Raw genomic sequence first — 14,468 nt, 5'->3', positions numbered from 1 at the left:
ACGATAAACAGAGAATTAGACTCGACAAGTATGGATCTCATAAAGGATGAGGATACACTGTTTGTACCGTGTTGGAGTGTGTTACAGGCAGATGTTCAGTCATGTTTAAGTGATGATAGACGGTGTTTCATACTAAAGGCAGGGATTCAGTGACAAGACACCAATACTGCAATCACCTGGCTGAACACTGCACACACACACACACACACACTTACCTTCACGAGAGAGGAAGTAAAGAGCAAATGGAATATCTCAACACAATATGTTCCAAATGGCTCAGCAGAGGAAACGGGAGAGGGAGCTCGTTACTAACCAGGTGTTTGCTACATCGTCATCTAGAGAGAGATGCAGAATGATGTTAGTCTCTCTCACACACACACACGGCTGCTGTTTATTTTCTGTCCATCTCTTTTTTTCAGGACTCTAATCAAACATGCCCAAGGCCGCAAGATGGGTAAACACACACACACACACACACACACACGCGCACGGAGTTTGGCAAGATTTCAACTCTTCTCTAGCGATAGCGGTGCGGGTTAGACGCACACACATGTACACGTACACACACACACATTCACACACACAGAACATTGGATCAACCTTTAAGAGAAGTCTGTTTGTTTTATTGTAAAAACAGTTTCCCCTCTTCACCCAAACCCGTGTTCAGCACATTATGGCAGTTGTCATTGTTGATACCCAGCAGATTCCCCTAAACGCCACCGTACGATGACATATCGTTCACAATTGAGGGCACAATGAGATATAAATTACAAAGAAACAATGAAAATCAATGCCACTTTAATGGAGACTGTGATTACGTAGGAGTCCTCCTTCCTGGCACATGTGTGGGCTCACTCACACACACACACACACACACGTGCCTTTTGGCCAATGTTTTTGTTAAAAGGTAGGGCGAACATTCATGTCAGAGGTGGCAGATTGATGCTCACTCCTCCAGTCACTTTCCAGTGCAAAACTGCGTGATTTGGTGAGCTACGGCGCCGACTTCCCTTCAGTCAGAGTCCAGCCTCTGTCCTCCTCCTCCGTGTTTGGAATGTTTCTGTTTCTGTCGGGGCTCAAAGGAACCCACTTGACGGTTCCTTCACAGTCCTTCAAGTTGACTGCAGAGATCTTCAGTCTTTTCTCTTTATTCTCCTTCAGTTCTACACCAGTGGTGTATTTGGTCCATACAGGCGACACACAGCCATCAGAGTCCATCACCTCTACTGGATATGATTGGTGGTGATGAAGATGATGATGAGGCTCATGGCTGGGGAAACAATCTTAAGCTGCGCCTGTGCACTGTGCCAAGACTTCAGCAGCACCCGTGGGTGCCTCCTATACGTTTTGTGATAAAAATCGGACCTTCTTCCCGGCTAGCAGCCAGCTCCTGAGGTTCTTCATGGAGGGAAACTTCATTCTGTCGCTGTTTTTACTGTAAACATTCAAGAAGATGCCAAAGAGCACCAGAAGGCCCCCCCAGACGTACCTGCAGAGGGGAGGACAGAGGATGCAGACGTTCAAATATGCAGCGTAAGGTTTATTAATAATTCAACTATGTGGAGAAAAAAAGGCTTTTAGAGTAAACTGAGCGAAAACAAAAACTATTTCCTGTTTGTCAAAGAAATAAAGGGGAATGTGGATAAACTTATTCAATTCCCCCATTAAAGATTGTAATCTAATGTCAACTTCAGACTAAGTAAGTAAAGAGGAGAGAGAGAGAGAGAGAGAGAGAAAGAGAGCAAGAGAGAGCGAGTGAGCCAACAGTGGAGAGCCGATGTCAGCAAAATGGACTGAGGACATGCAAACCAGGGCCAGGGAAGGCAAAACTAGTTTGAAATGTAAAAAGAGAGGTCAGAGGTCACACTGAGGGCTCTACACAAACAAGAGCACATCCAGAGAAAGTCAAAAAGGTGCAGGGACTTACTGGAAAGTGAACGGCTTTGCAAAGAACATGAAAGAAAGTACGACAGTCATGGCCTTCCGCCCTGTGGTCACTGCAAAGGAGAGAACAACAGAGTCAATGGCGGTTTATCTGCCTTTGTTTATGGCGGTCGAGTTCAAAATCAGCCAATAAGAGAGGAGAGGGGAAAGATAAGGCTCTGACCTGTGACTGCAACCAGGGCCCCGAATAGCTTGATCAAGGCCAGGACGAAGGAGATGCCAAAGTAACCCGTAAGAGAGAAGAAGAAGGCGTAACCGTACGTCTTCAGAGGATGCTGGGAAGGAAGGGAGGGAAGAGAGACAAAGTGAGCAAACAGCAGAAGAAGAATGAAGGCCAGGGTGCGTCTATTCTCCTTCTCCTCCTCCTCTTCAGGCGCCCTCACCTCCGAGCAGAAAGCCACGGCCGGCCCCAGCCCGCCCACACACAGCAGGCCGGTCAGTATGTAGACGAATCCGATGGAGTACGAGTACAACACCTGTAGAGACACAAAGCTGTGAGTCACACCGCGCCACGCACAACCCGCCGCACGTTCTGAATCTCACGTCAAAGCTACATTGCTGAGGGTTCGGCGGTTTGTAGGGTTTTGTCGGGGTGTCAAATTACGGCGAGGTACCATTTCTGAATTGGAGCCATTGTGGAGTTTCATGGCTTTCTCCTGCACGTTCCCGATGGCTGCGTCTGCACAAAGCGCCATGGAGATGAGGAGGACACCTGTAAGCCACACCCACCCACACAAACACACACAGACATACACACAAACACACACAGACACACAAGAACATGAACGTGGGAAGTTGAGCACTTGAGCAAACAAAGCACTTTTACCTGAAGCTGATCTGACAGAGCTTTGCACAGAGGCGAGTGTTTGGGGGGAAACGTCAGGGGACTAAACGTTACAGCTACAGCTCCGTGTCTCCATTTTGACATTGTCTCTGGCATTCTGATCCTCCTCTGTGTTTCCTGGCTGTAGGTGTGCGTTCGCCGCTGAGCCCTGAGCCGAGCAGAGGTCAAAAACTTCTGATTATGACTCGCAATTCCTCGCCGTTGTGACCATCTGGGCTTCATCACACACTTGTGTAGGCATGTGGTTTGGCTGTAATAGCGCGGGGGGATTACGCAACACTCCTAGGCGAGACAACCTGACCGTACGAAGCGCGGCCTTGACAATGTGCTTACTTGTATTTAGAACACGTGGAGAGTCTGCTGTCTGATCTCAGGGATATTACCTGTGACGTTGAAGTTGGGGGCGACTTTGCTGTCGGCGAGCGTAAACCAGACGAGACCCAGACTCATGCACAGAGCAGCAGACACATCGGCCACGTTATAGCGTTTACCTGAGAACACACAGATCCAAATACACTCAGCCACATTCGTCTGCTGTTTATCCCAAACCTGTTTCTACTTCACGTTTGGAGGAAACTTCACAAAGGAAATGAGAGGGAAAGTTTATGAGATAATCCCAGCGTGAACTCTTAATTTATTATAATGAGTCATCGGCACATTGGAAACTTTTTGAGGCTTGGAAAGAAGCAAAGCAACAAAAAAGCAGGCAGAGGAAAAACAACAACAAAAAAGACAGGGTGATGAAGACTTCTAAACACAGGCTGACGGACGGATGCCTGGAGGAAGACAAGGGGACGCGGCATCAGCTGGGTTGGGCTTTGATTCCCCCGACTCGCCTTTGAAGGCCCTTACATCAGAATGCTTCCCCCTTTCCCCACTTACACCTTGAGGTACACCGGCCTTGCATCTGTCCGTCTGCGGAGAGAAGAGAGGACGGCAAAGACGGCGGGACCGCGAGGAGTTCGGAGTGAGGCGGAAAGACAGACGGAGCGAAGAGCAACCCTGATGACTGACAACTGAAAACAACAACAACAACCACGGATAGACAAGGACTTCAAAGACGGACATAACCTCAAAGGACCCAGGAGTGAAATGAGATGGAAGGAAAATAATTTGTGTGTGAACTGAAACTGATTGTTTTGGTTGTAATCCATAATTTCTCTCATTTCTGGACAAATCAAATACTACATTGTTAATAAATCAACTCTAACAGTGAGTGAGTGTGTGTGTGTGTGTGTGTGTGTGTGTGTGTGTGTGTGTGTGTGTGTCTACGGAGAAGATGCTGACCTTGTATAAAAACGCCTCCAATCATGACAGGGATGAGTTTACAGCACTTAAAGATGACCTGTGTCGGGTAGTTCAAGTAGCCCAGAGAGGTATTGGACAGGCCCATGGTGCCCACTGTGAGAAATGCAATGATCATGTAGGTCTTTCCTGGTATCCTGCAAGAGACAGGGAGCGGGTTTCTGCGTTAAAGAACGCTGCTTTGACATCACAACAAAAGTTCTCGGATCCAAACTTATAACTACAAATGGCCTTCGTCTATGACTGCTATGGTTACAGTTTATAGAAGGAGGAAGGAAACTGACTTCTTTCTTTGTTTAGAAAGAGGAGGGAGGTGAAGTGGAGAGAGGAGTGATGGTGGACATTCTTCCTCATCAAAGTGTCATATTTCTTCTTTTCTGTATTATACTTGCTCCAGAATTTACACTAAACATTACTGATCAGTATTAACAATTATGATTTAATACGATGACTACTGCATTACTATGATTTTCTATCTTCTCTAATAAACTGTGTCCCAAAGAAACGGTGACAGAAGGAGAATCATGTCATCATCTTACCGTCTGCGCTTGTCCTGTGTGAGCTGGAGCTCCACGAGCCCAAACGTGGAGTAGAAGCCAAACTGGACCAGCGTGAGGTACCAACCAAAAGGTTTGAATCCTTCCACGGAAAATATCAGCTCCTGGGGTGGAAGGGCAGGAAACAGTATTATTATGGATCAAAGTCTTCCTTGTTTGTACACAGACAAACATGCAACCTTCACAACAGCACCACCCTTTCTTTACCTGCAGATAGCCATAGATGAGGTAAAAGACGAATACTCCAGCCACGCAGATGAGGAACTGCGTAGGAGTGCTGAAGCTGTTCAGGTTGATGCCCAGGACCCTCAGTTCCTCTACGGACTTTATGTGGGGTGACATCACCTCCGTGGACGAGGGGATGGAGATGGACAGGTGCTTCCGCGAGCTGTTGTAGCCCACCAGGCCAAATTTGCCACTCATAGTGTCCTCGGCTGCTGGGGGCTGCGGGGACAACAAAGAGGAGAGAGGATTTGTTTCAGTAAGATTACACAATTTGTTCTAATATACAGATTTGACTATAATTTGATGAAAAGTGTATGTGGCTTAAAATGCAAAAATAGGGAGGGAGGACAGGGAAATGTGCAAAAATTAGAATGTTGTTAGTTTACAGGCAAAGGAGAAGAACTGAAGAATGAAAGAGAAGAATTGTGTTCAAGAGACAATGTTGTTTTTGATTTGTGTCTCAGTTAAGCGACTCAAGTACACATAATATCAGGTGTCAAGTCAGGAAAAGCTCTAATCCAGGCCAAGTCACTGAATCACTCCTCACCACTGAGCCTGGATCTGATCATTAAACACGAAACCCTTTGAATACTGATCAATCATCGGTTATTAATTGTACACATTGGGGCTTCCTGACCCATATCACAGATCCATATCTTCACAGTCTTACATGATTTCACGATATACCAGACATATTCCGTTTTAATCAGTAGTGACAGTGACATTTTGCATTCCGGGCTCTCAAACTAAGCACACAAACTCTGCTCCACCTGTTAACCTGTTTAATATTTATGTGTGAGACTAATAATGAATGAACTGTAGTACGGACGCTGTTTCGAAGGCGCAGTGGTCTTCAAATTAGCAATGCTACATGAAAGCTGGAGGTGCTAATGACCAAATAAGGAGTTAACACAGAGTTAGAGAGCGTAGGGTGCACATTTTAGGATTTGTGATAGTTTAGGAGTCAATTTCATGTCTTCTCCTCGTCTTTGCGATCCTAGCAAGTGGACTACGGAGCAAGCTAGTGTGGCTAAGTTACCTTCAACAACACTTCCGGGGTTCTTTACGCTAGCTTATCCTGTTCTCAGAGGTTGTTCCCCGGTGAAAATAATGTCCCTGAACAAGTCGGCTTCATCGTCCCCATATTCCGAACATTTTTACATCTTTCCTGTCCGGTGACAAACAGCCGAAACCTTTGGAATTAGCTTTTAGCTTTGCAGGACCGCGGCAGCATTTGCTCCGCTGTAGTGACGGGGAGCAGCGGCCAACAACTTCCGGTCGGCTACGACATGTCAGCCGAGCTTCTATTGGTCCACGAACAATTCCGAAATATTCACTTCAAAACACTTTGCACGTCGAATCTAATTTAGTTTGTTCAATATTAAAGATGTAAAACGATATCACCTCTGGTCACAACAGGCGAAGTGAAATTCTACCTTTGTTGTTGTTTTAAACACGACGCCTCAGTGTCTCACCTGTGTTGGAGGGTCCATCTTCATTTACCAAATCGACATTTAACACAAAATAGAATGTATAAATGTTGTTTGCATGCTGCTGGAGTAATGTTCCATTCAGGAAACGTCCTGATCCCTGATATCCACTGCTGTGCGCCTTAAACATACAGTATAAAATCAGCCTGTCAGTCCAGTTGAACAACATTTGAGTCTGTAGGCAGGTGTCAGCTTTAAATGTCTCCAGGCTACAGAAACCACACAAAGAGTTATTTAGAATATATATATAATTTGGATATCCGAGGCTCCATTTGATATTTGCAAAGGATATCTAATGGACAGTCAAATTAATTAATAATGTGAGTTCAGACTTTTTGGAGCCTGAAACTGGAGACTTTCAGAACACACACACACACACACACACACACACACACACACAGTAGTAGGCGTTGGTACTGTTATAACCCTTACTGTGACGCAGGGCCGGCCCAGGGTAATTTATTGATATGCTACATAATGTCCTCCTTTTTGGTGTTATGGAAATGGTCACCATACCAGGTCAACCCGGAACCAGTTTCGCCGGCACGCTTGCCGGTGAAAATCAAGGACAACACGTTTTTGCCTTCAGAGTATTTCCGGCCACCGGGATCACTGTCCGACATAACCAGTGGGTCTGGCGCCCCCTGTAACTCCCCCTGAAACCTCTGGTTACAGAGGGGTCCGTTGCCGGCTAAAATCACGGACATCACGTTTTTGCAAGGCATGTATCAGAACACACCTGGGTTTAGCTCTGATTATGAAGTGAAGTTGTGCATCATAAAGTCATCTTATTGTAGTTGTAGACGCACAATGCAGCCAGGAACCCGGAACCTGTTTTGCGCGTGCGGGCGCCGGAAACGTCCGTTGCCGGCATGCTTGCCGGTGAAAATCACGGACAACACGTTTTTGCCTTTAGAGTATTTCCGGCCACCAGGATCACTGTCCGACATAACCAGTGGGTCTGGCGCCCCCTGTAACTCGGGGGGGATGATATTTAACCCGGAACCAGTTTTGCGCGGGCGCCGGGAACGTCCGTTGCCGGCTAAAATCACGGACATCATGTTTTTGCTTTTAGGCATGTATCAGAACACACCTGGGTTTAGCTCTGATTATGTAGTGAAGTTGTGCATCATAAAGTCATCTTATTCTAGTTGTAGAAGCACAATGCAGCCAGGCTGTTACCCCTCCCCCCACCTTTCACTGTAAACAGCGGGTCAGGTTCAGGGCGACAGGTCATGATCTCACACTCACAGATTCAGACCAGAAGTCAAAATAATTATTAACATATTTATTTAAATGTACTTTATGTGGATTGCAGTTTGGCGTCCTGCCCACTAGATGGCGCCCCGGGCGACCGCTCGGTTCGCCCATGCCCCGGGCAGGGCCTGCTGTGACGTCACTTCCTGGACTTGTTGCCTCTTTCTCGTGTCCAACAACGGCAACATCAAGACAAGTCAACCTATTAACAAAGCAAAACAATGATCAATTAACATATATATAGCAGGTACTACATGTTCCTGTAGTACCTGCTACTACCTACTGCTTACTGTCGCTATGGTAGTTGCTATGCAATTTATAACTGCCGGGCTCAGGAAGGAGCTTCTTACTTTGTATCAATCAGGATCTACCCTGATATTTGATTGGGATTTTTGAAGAGGAAAATCGCACAATATTTTAACTATATCAACATATTTTGGAAATAATAAGAAAAAGCTTGAAGCATTCATAGAAATTACCATGTAAAATTATAAAATGAATATTAAGGGAGAAACACTCATACAGGTTTTCCCACTTTATTCCCCTCTCTTGGCCGTTATTAATCCCTGCTTTCTCCCTCCCTTCTTTCCCTCCATAAGGAACTAAACTCTTCTCCTCCCTCCTTAAGCCTCCTCTCTCCCCACTGTCCAATCTCAAATCCCTCTCTCTGCCCTTGTTCCCTCTCCCTCTCCCTCCGCTGTCCTCTTTCCCCAGCCAGAGGTTAATACACTCCAGGATGGCATTATTTCTTCCTCGGCCCTCTGACAATATAAAAATTCAGAATGGACAGCTCAATCCCTCTTCCATCTCAGATTTGATTGTAATGGTATTGCCTCCTGTCCCTGGGAGGCCCCTGCCGCCTTGCCAACCCGGCCTTTATGACACTGAATGGCCAGGCTACAATTTTTCCATCTATTCAAAAAATTCTGTTAATAACTCATTTGGAATGAGACGGCTGTGCTCCCTGGGCTCTCTGCGCTCTCTCACCCCTCTGCTCTTAGGGGTCACCATATACAACAAGAAAAAAAAAAGATTCAGGGCTGAATTACTAATGTAAAGGGTTAATTAATCTCTCTAAATTTACAGCCCCCTTCCTCCATTCCCCTTGCACTCCAATTGACAGCCCCAAAGAGACAAAAATGGCATATTTACGACTTCCATAGAGAAAGTATTCAGCAATGCACAGTAGTCAAGTGCAGGCACAGGCCCGTCCCTCCACTTTTCCCTTTTACCCCGTCTAACTTTACAAGTGCACCCATTCATCATGTGTGATGGATTTATATAAAAAAAACCCATTTCCTTTCCCCATAAGATCCTATTGAATAATAAAATAATTATTTATTGATTATTCAAAAAGGTACATATGCGCAGGTAATGGCTTTGTACCACATCAACCACAGGACCGGCAATAAATAAAGCAGGCAGCAGAGAGAAAGCGTGAGAAAGTCAGAGAGGAATAAAGAGAGAGCGAGAGAGAGCAAGAGAGAGAGAGCAAGAGAGAGAGAGAGAGAGAGACTTTTGAACCACAGAAATCTGGATCCAATATGGCTTCTTGCTGTGCGGATCAGGAGGGACATTATTCAATCTTCAGGGGACTCATATCGGGCCTCGACCTATGAATGGTTTTGATTTATCATGTGGACCGGAGAAATTAAAACACACAGGGTCATTGTCCTGCATGCAGCTTGTATGATCATATCATTTTTAAATTGAGAGCTATCATGTGTATTATCACAATAACATGAGAGATGATATCAAAGAGTTGTTTTTTTTAAGACCAGCTCAACGATAGCAGACAATATATAAAACATAAAGACAAGACAAGACATTGAAGAACTAAACACTAAACACCTGAAAAGTGTTCACCCTTCTTCATTACATCACATTGACATTGTGGCAAATGTAGATTTGGACTCTTCATTATACATTTATGTTTATCTTCAATCAAAAAAGAAGAACACTGATGGTTTAAAGGTCTGACCAGGATTGATAAGTGATGACCTTTTTTCTTCCAATCTGAAATCACATATTTGCGTATATGTACCTCTCCTTAACGATCCTTTGTATTCTTTATTTACCATCAATATCAAACTCTCCATCCCCAGCAGAGGCTCATTTCTAAAGGAGACACTTTAATGTCAGCCAGATATTACATCGGAGGGTTTCTTAATAACCCATTTGTGTTTGCTCTGATCCGGGGCTAAAGTGTATTCGCTCTCCGTTGTCTTTTTCTTGGGCTTGTCTCAAGCCTCCTGCATGCTACGGGAAACAGATGCTATCTCGTCTATATTACTTCTCAAAGCACTCATATCCTCTCCCATGTTATTTTCTTTGATCTGCTAGGCTTGCTGCTCTCACATTTTTCTTCCCCCCTCTCACTCACCCTCCTCGCTCCCCCCATACTGTCCATACCATTAGGGGGCCAGAGGCAGGAGGTTCATGTTCGCAGATGTGGTAGAGCTACAGTAAATGGTTGTTCCTCTGTATGGAATGTGAAGGGTTAAAACATGCATCGGTTTTTAGTGGTTCAAAATTTATCACTTGAACAACACAATAAATGTGGGGATTGATTCCAACAAATGTTGTGTCATGTATTATGATTCTTACACTCAGGACACACATGCTGTGAAATGCACACAACATGATGAATCCACCTCTATTAATAACTAAATACAGATACATCTATGACCACAGATTAAACTAACCCTAACCCTAACCCTAACTGTTGAACAACAACCGGCTCAGCTTCACTCACTGAGCTAAAGAGGGGTGACGTTTTTACTGTTGCCTTTATGTAAAAGGAGTTTCACTTTTTACAGTGGGAGCACACTGTAAAGTTCACATACCCACCTCACCTTCCTGTGGGTGATCCACACTGACAGAGACATAGGAGAGAGAGAGAGAGAGAGAGAGAGAACATGATGACTCAATTCTTCTGCCACAAGCTTAAAAAAATTCTTTCTTCTTTTACTTCAATGTGAACCCCATGTACGGCCTCATGAGCCAAAATCATCAGCAACCCATTAACAGCAGAGACACTATTCTGTCATATTTATATTCATGCATAAAAAGTTTAGCAAGAGATAAACTATGTCCTGTAGCACTGCTGCTCAGCCCGCTTCACTGCAGGCACTGTGCAGACATCACACACTGACGTACACATTTCAGCAAGCATGTGTCCACACACACACACTTACATACATACACATCTACAGCCGTGTAAAGGTGCACTGCAGGCAGGAACAGGAGAGCGTCTTTGGCTTTCTTATGAGCAGCCAGGAGGGGGAAGCATCCCTCTTTGCAAGTGTGCTGAGAAGAAAGGAAAAGAAAAAGTAATTAAACAAACAATTTGCCAGGAACGGTGTGTCTGCTTATCCAATCTTCAATTCGCTTTTGCACTAATACATACAGACAGAAAATGGGGGGAAAAAAAGATTGTTTGTTGTCTCCTCAGAGTGATGGTAAATGACATACATGTTTCATTGCCCATTCATTTAACCTGTGCTGTGCTTATGAAGAGAAAGGGATTGAGAAACAAATTATGTAGCGTCATTTAATTAGGAGTTTTGCTGTAAGCAATAATCCTGTTTCTTTCCCCATAACCTTTAACTACTTAATGGATTTGAGAAGCTATTACCTTTTAAGATTTCTGTTTTTAATTATTTGGAGTCACAGATATGAAATGCCAATCACACAGTGGGATTAATGCGGCGGTTTATGTCAGAAATGTATTAACTGATGGATTGAAGGTGGTGGAGTTCAATGAAACACTCTGCTTTCTGGCCTATTAATTTAAGCTTTATGCCCCCATATGCTGGCAAATCCATTTAAATATGAGTGGCAGCTAACCACAGAAAAGATATGAAAGTAATAAAAATGATAACATCAGACCTGTAAATCTCATTGCAAACTGTCATATTTGGATTATAGGAATGTGAATTTTAGGCCCCACTAATTACAGTGATTCTGTTTTAAAAACAAACAAATGAGTTACATTTCCTCTTCTGGCATTCGTGAAGAGTTTGCTTTATTTAGTTATGCGTCTGTAAACCAGCAGACAAACAGCCTCTCACCCCGCTCACATCCAGACAAAGCTGTCAAAGTGGCAGACGCAGAGTTTGTTTAGTGTCCCCTGGAGGACGCCACCATTCTCTGCTAACAGTCTAACCCATGTGCTGTGACATCAGAGCCTGAATGTATACATGAATATACTGTGGCATTAAATACATGAGCCATACGAGGTGCGCTTGATTTACTCTGCCACACACTCACAGAGCCGAGAGGCCATGTGTCCGGATCTTATATCACCGCTCTTATGGCAGCAGGCTGGATACCTGGTTAAAATATTTAATATGTACTTTGAATTCTTAAGTGGATTGTAAAAAAAATACACAAGAAACCTCAGATGTCTGCTGGCCGACGCTTCTGCTTTTTCAAGCAGGATGAATGAAACGCACCTCAAGCAGTTCCAATATTCAAAACCTTATTCAAATAGATGTTTTCACCCGGGTTTGACACGGCTCTTAGGCAGGCGTGTTGGGCTCTCAGACCCCCATGGCATGGGGCATGTAATCATCCTGAAAGTCTCTCTGGGTGTCTGCACTCTCATAAAGCAGGAAAATGGATCATGTGGCCCAGGAAGGGGAAAATGAAAGAAAAGGAGAATGAAATTACAGACCTGACTGACTGCACAAATCATGCATATCATGTTTTATGGCTTGCCAGAAGAATTCAACACCTGTGGATCACCGTAGCTATAATTGTACATGAACGCACCGGGATAAGGGGGGTGGGGGAGGAGAGTTGTGGTTTGTGTGTGTGTGTGTGTGTGTGTGTGTGTGTCAGCGTGCATGTTTTTCTTGGCACAGCCGGGTTTAACAGTCAGCGAGAGGATGATAAAAGAAAGTTACGGGAACGCCTGTTGTTCGCTTCTTCAGTACATCCTGGGTGAGTCGCCCACAGCCCACACGGCTCGCTCACACAGCCTTCATTTACCATTGTAATGACCCTGTTTATTTACCCTGCCTGCTTATGGTGGTAAAACAGTGGCAATTTATCAGATCAAGATAATTTGGCCTACCTTTGGCTTTGCCATTTTGTTTAATTAAATGAGGCAATCAGTGCATCATAAATCAAGGAGCGTCTGTGTGTTTGAACCTGGGATTCCTCTCTAAAGCCAACACACCTTGTAGTAAAAATCCACACTCAAGCCGCTGCAGCATACTTCTGAGCCTATATCACTTTTTTGTATTATTTCTATGTTTATTAATTCTAAATCATCCCTTAATCAATAATTTAACAGTATGTGAGTACTTTTTGAGAGGGGCGGGGGGGCGCTTAAGGAAACAGTACACCGGCCTATTTACACTCAATATGCACAAGGGTGTTGCAGCAGGGGTGTTTGGGCGCATTAGAGTGCTGCAAAGGCTTCAACGAACTTCAACTTGGATATGAGTTTAATGTGTGTACAGGCAGATGAATGAAGGGTACATACCAGATAAGATGACAACATGGTGGATCATGACTCCCCCCTCTCTCTCTCTATCTCTCTCTCTCTCCTTCTCTGCCGTGGATGCTGATGCTTGAGTCAAATTGATTACACCACTCCATCTGCATCATGACTGGCCTCCTCCTGCGCCTTGCCGCCTCTGCCTACAGCACAGAGTTAGTGTACAATTACATATAGTTTAATATATCTGCCTGAGCACCTTTAAACAAGCATCACAAGTCCACAAGGTGATTTGTCTTCCAGCCCCATTACTCCATTGTACATCTTGATAGCCAGGGATCGCTCCTAGCTATGTTTAAGCATTAAATAGTGTATTATTATTTCACATAAATCAAGCTGGGATGTGAGGGGGGTATTCATAAATTTTGCATTTCTCACAGACAGTATTTTAAAGCCTCTCTCTCTCCACTGCTTGGAATTTTCGAGACTAAAGCAATTCGGCTCCCTGCACTTGATAGTACATTAAAGACGGGCATATCAGGGAGGTATATTCAAAACAACATGTAATACAGTGTATATTAAGTTTGAGTTGCTTTAACACATTTATCATAGCACCGTTTCCATAATAAGTCCCCCTGCTCCTGTCAGTGTTGCAGCCGCACACTTACACCATCGCCATCAGGATACACTGGATTGTTATTGTCATGAATAATGGGAAAAATACAAATAAAAGCCCATTTATCATAATATTTCCTTTAACCGTGGCTACCGAATGTCTTATCAGCGCTCCACAATGAAAGGATAAAATTTAATTTAATGCCGTACGTTTGCCGTAAGTCCTTTTTCTCCGTGACATGCTGCCCCCCCCCACCCAGAGCCCCTTTTCCTATTAGTGGTGTGTTTGTGCAAAAAATGTCTACTGAGGAAATGACTTCACTCAGGAAGCTGCATGTCAGCTTTACACACAAGCAGGAGGAGAAGTGCCGATGGTTTTTAGTCGGCCTGATGAAAACCTCTTTCCTCAGTTTAGGATAAAGTTACACACATGTCAAAGGAGTAAACTGGACTGTTGGACACCTGATTACGTCATCAAAACATAACACACCAATCTCAATAGAAAATAGATAGATAGACTGGATCTAGATGACCAAAGTCTATATGTATATTTGTACAGGGCAGCTGCAACAACTACTAATGTGTAACTATTTAAAAATATATTTAACAATTATAGAGATTGTTTAGAAAAAAAATCCTGTTTGTTGTCGATGATTCTTTTTCTTTCACTCTGATTATTGTCAGATCTTATCCTTTATATCTGCCATTTTGCACATTAACACCATGTTTGGAGGCACCTGTTATTATGATTATTATTTGTTCATATGTACAAAAACTGTGTG

The 14,468-nt window shown here is 44.0% G+C and overlaps 1 protein-coding gene across 2 annotated transcripts; it reads right to left on the bottom strand.

Moving 5' to 3' along the window:
• Positions 1-601: 601 nt before the first annotated feature.
• Positions 602-6,481, bottom strand: slc35b3 (solute carrier family 35 member B3). Of its 2 annotated transcripts, none has more exons than XM_076161144.1 (10): positions 6,351-6,481; positions 4,858-5,094; positions 4,633-4,754; positions 4,076-4,230; positions 3,172-3,279; positions 2,559-2,656; positions 2,328-2,420; positions 2,108-2,219; positions 1,928-1,997; positions 602-1,489 (listed from the first exon to the last, which is right to left on the bottom strand). In XM_076161144.1, exons 1-10 carry the CDS (start codon positions 6,372-6,374, stop codon positions 1,339-1,341), a joined length of 1,170 nt encoding a protein of 389 aa, XP_076017259.1. In that variant the 5' UTR covers positions 6,375-6,481; the 3' UTR covers positions 602-1,338. The 2 variants fall into 2 exon arrangements, with proteins under 2 accessions (XP_076017259.1, XP_076017260.1); XM_076161145.1 differs by lacking the exon at positions 6,351-6,481 and adding an exon at positions 5,915-6,147.
• Positions 6,482-14,468: the final 7,987 nt, after the last annotated feature.

This window comes from Genypterus blacodes, unplaced genomic scaffold (assembly GCF_046128005.1).
Source record: "Genypterus blacodes isolate CSIRO-AG114 ecotype Tasmania unplaced genomic scaffold, CSIRO-AGI_Gbla_v1 ptg000110l_1, whole genome shotgun sequence".
Taxonomy (NCBI): domain Eukaryota; kingdom Metazoa; phylum Chordata; class Actinopteri; order Ophidiiformes; family Ophidiidae; genus Genypterus; species Genypterus blacodes.
This window is presented reverse-complemented; position numbering and strand designations above follow the sequence as displayed.

Bases quoted from the DNA above. Each gene is read 5' to 3' on its own strand.
- slc35b3 (XM_076161144.1), bottom strand. From the start codon at position 6,374: ATGAAGATGGACCCTCCAACACAG. The intron at 5,095-6,350 runs GTGAGACACTGA...TTGTCCCCGCAG, and splicing joins AGATGGACCCTCCAACACAG to CCCCCAGCAGCCGAGGACAC. The intron at 2,421-2,558 runs GTACCTCGCCGT...GTGTCTCTACAG, and splicing joins ATGGCTCCAATTCAGAAATG to GTGTTGTACTCGTACTCCAT.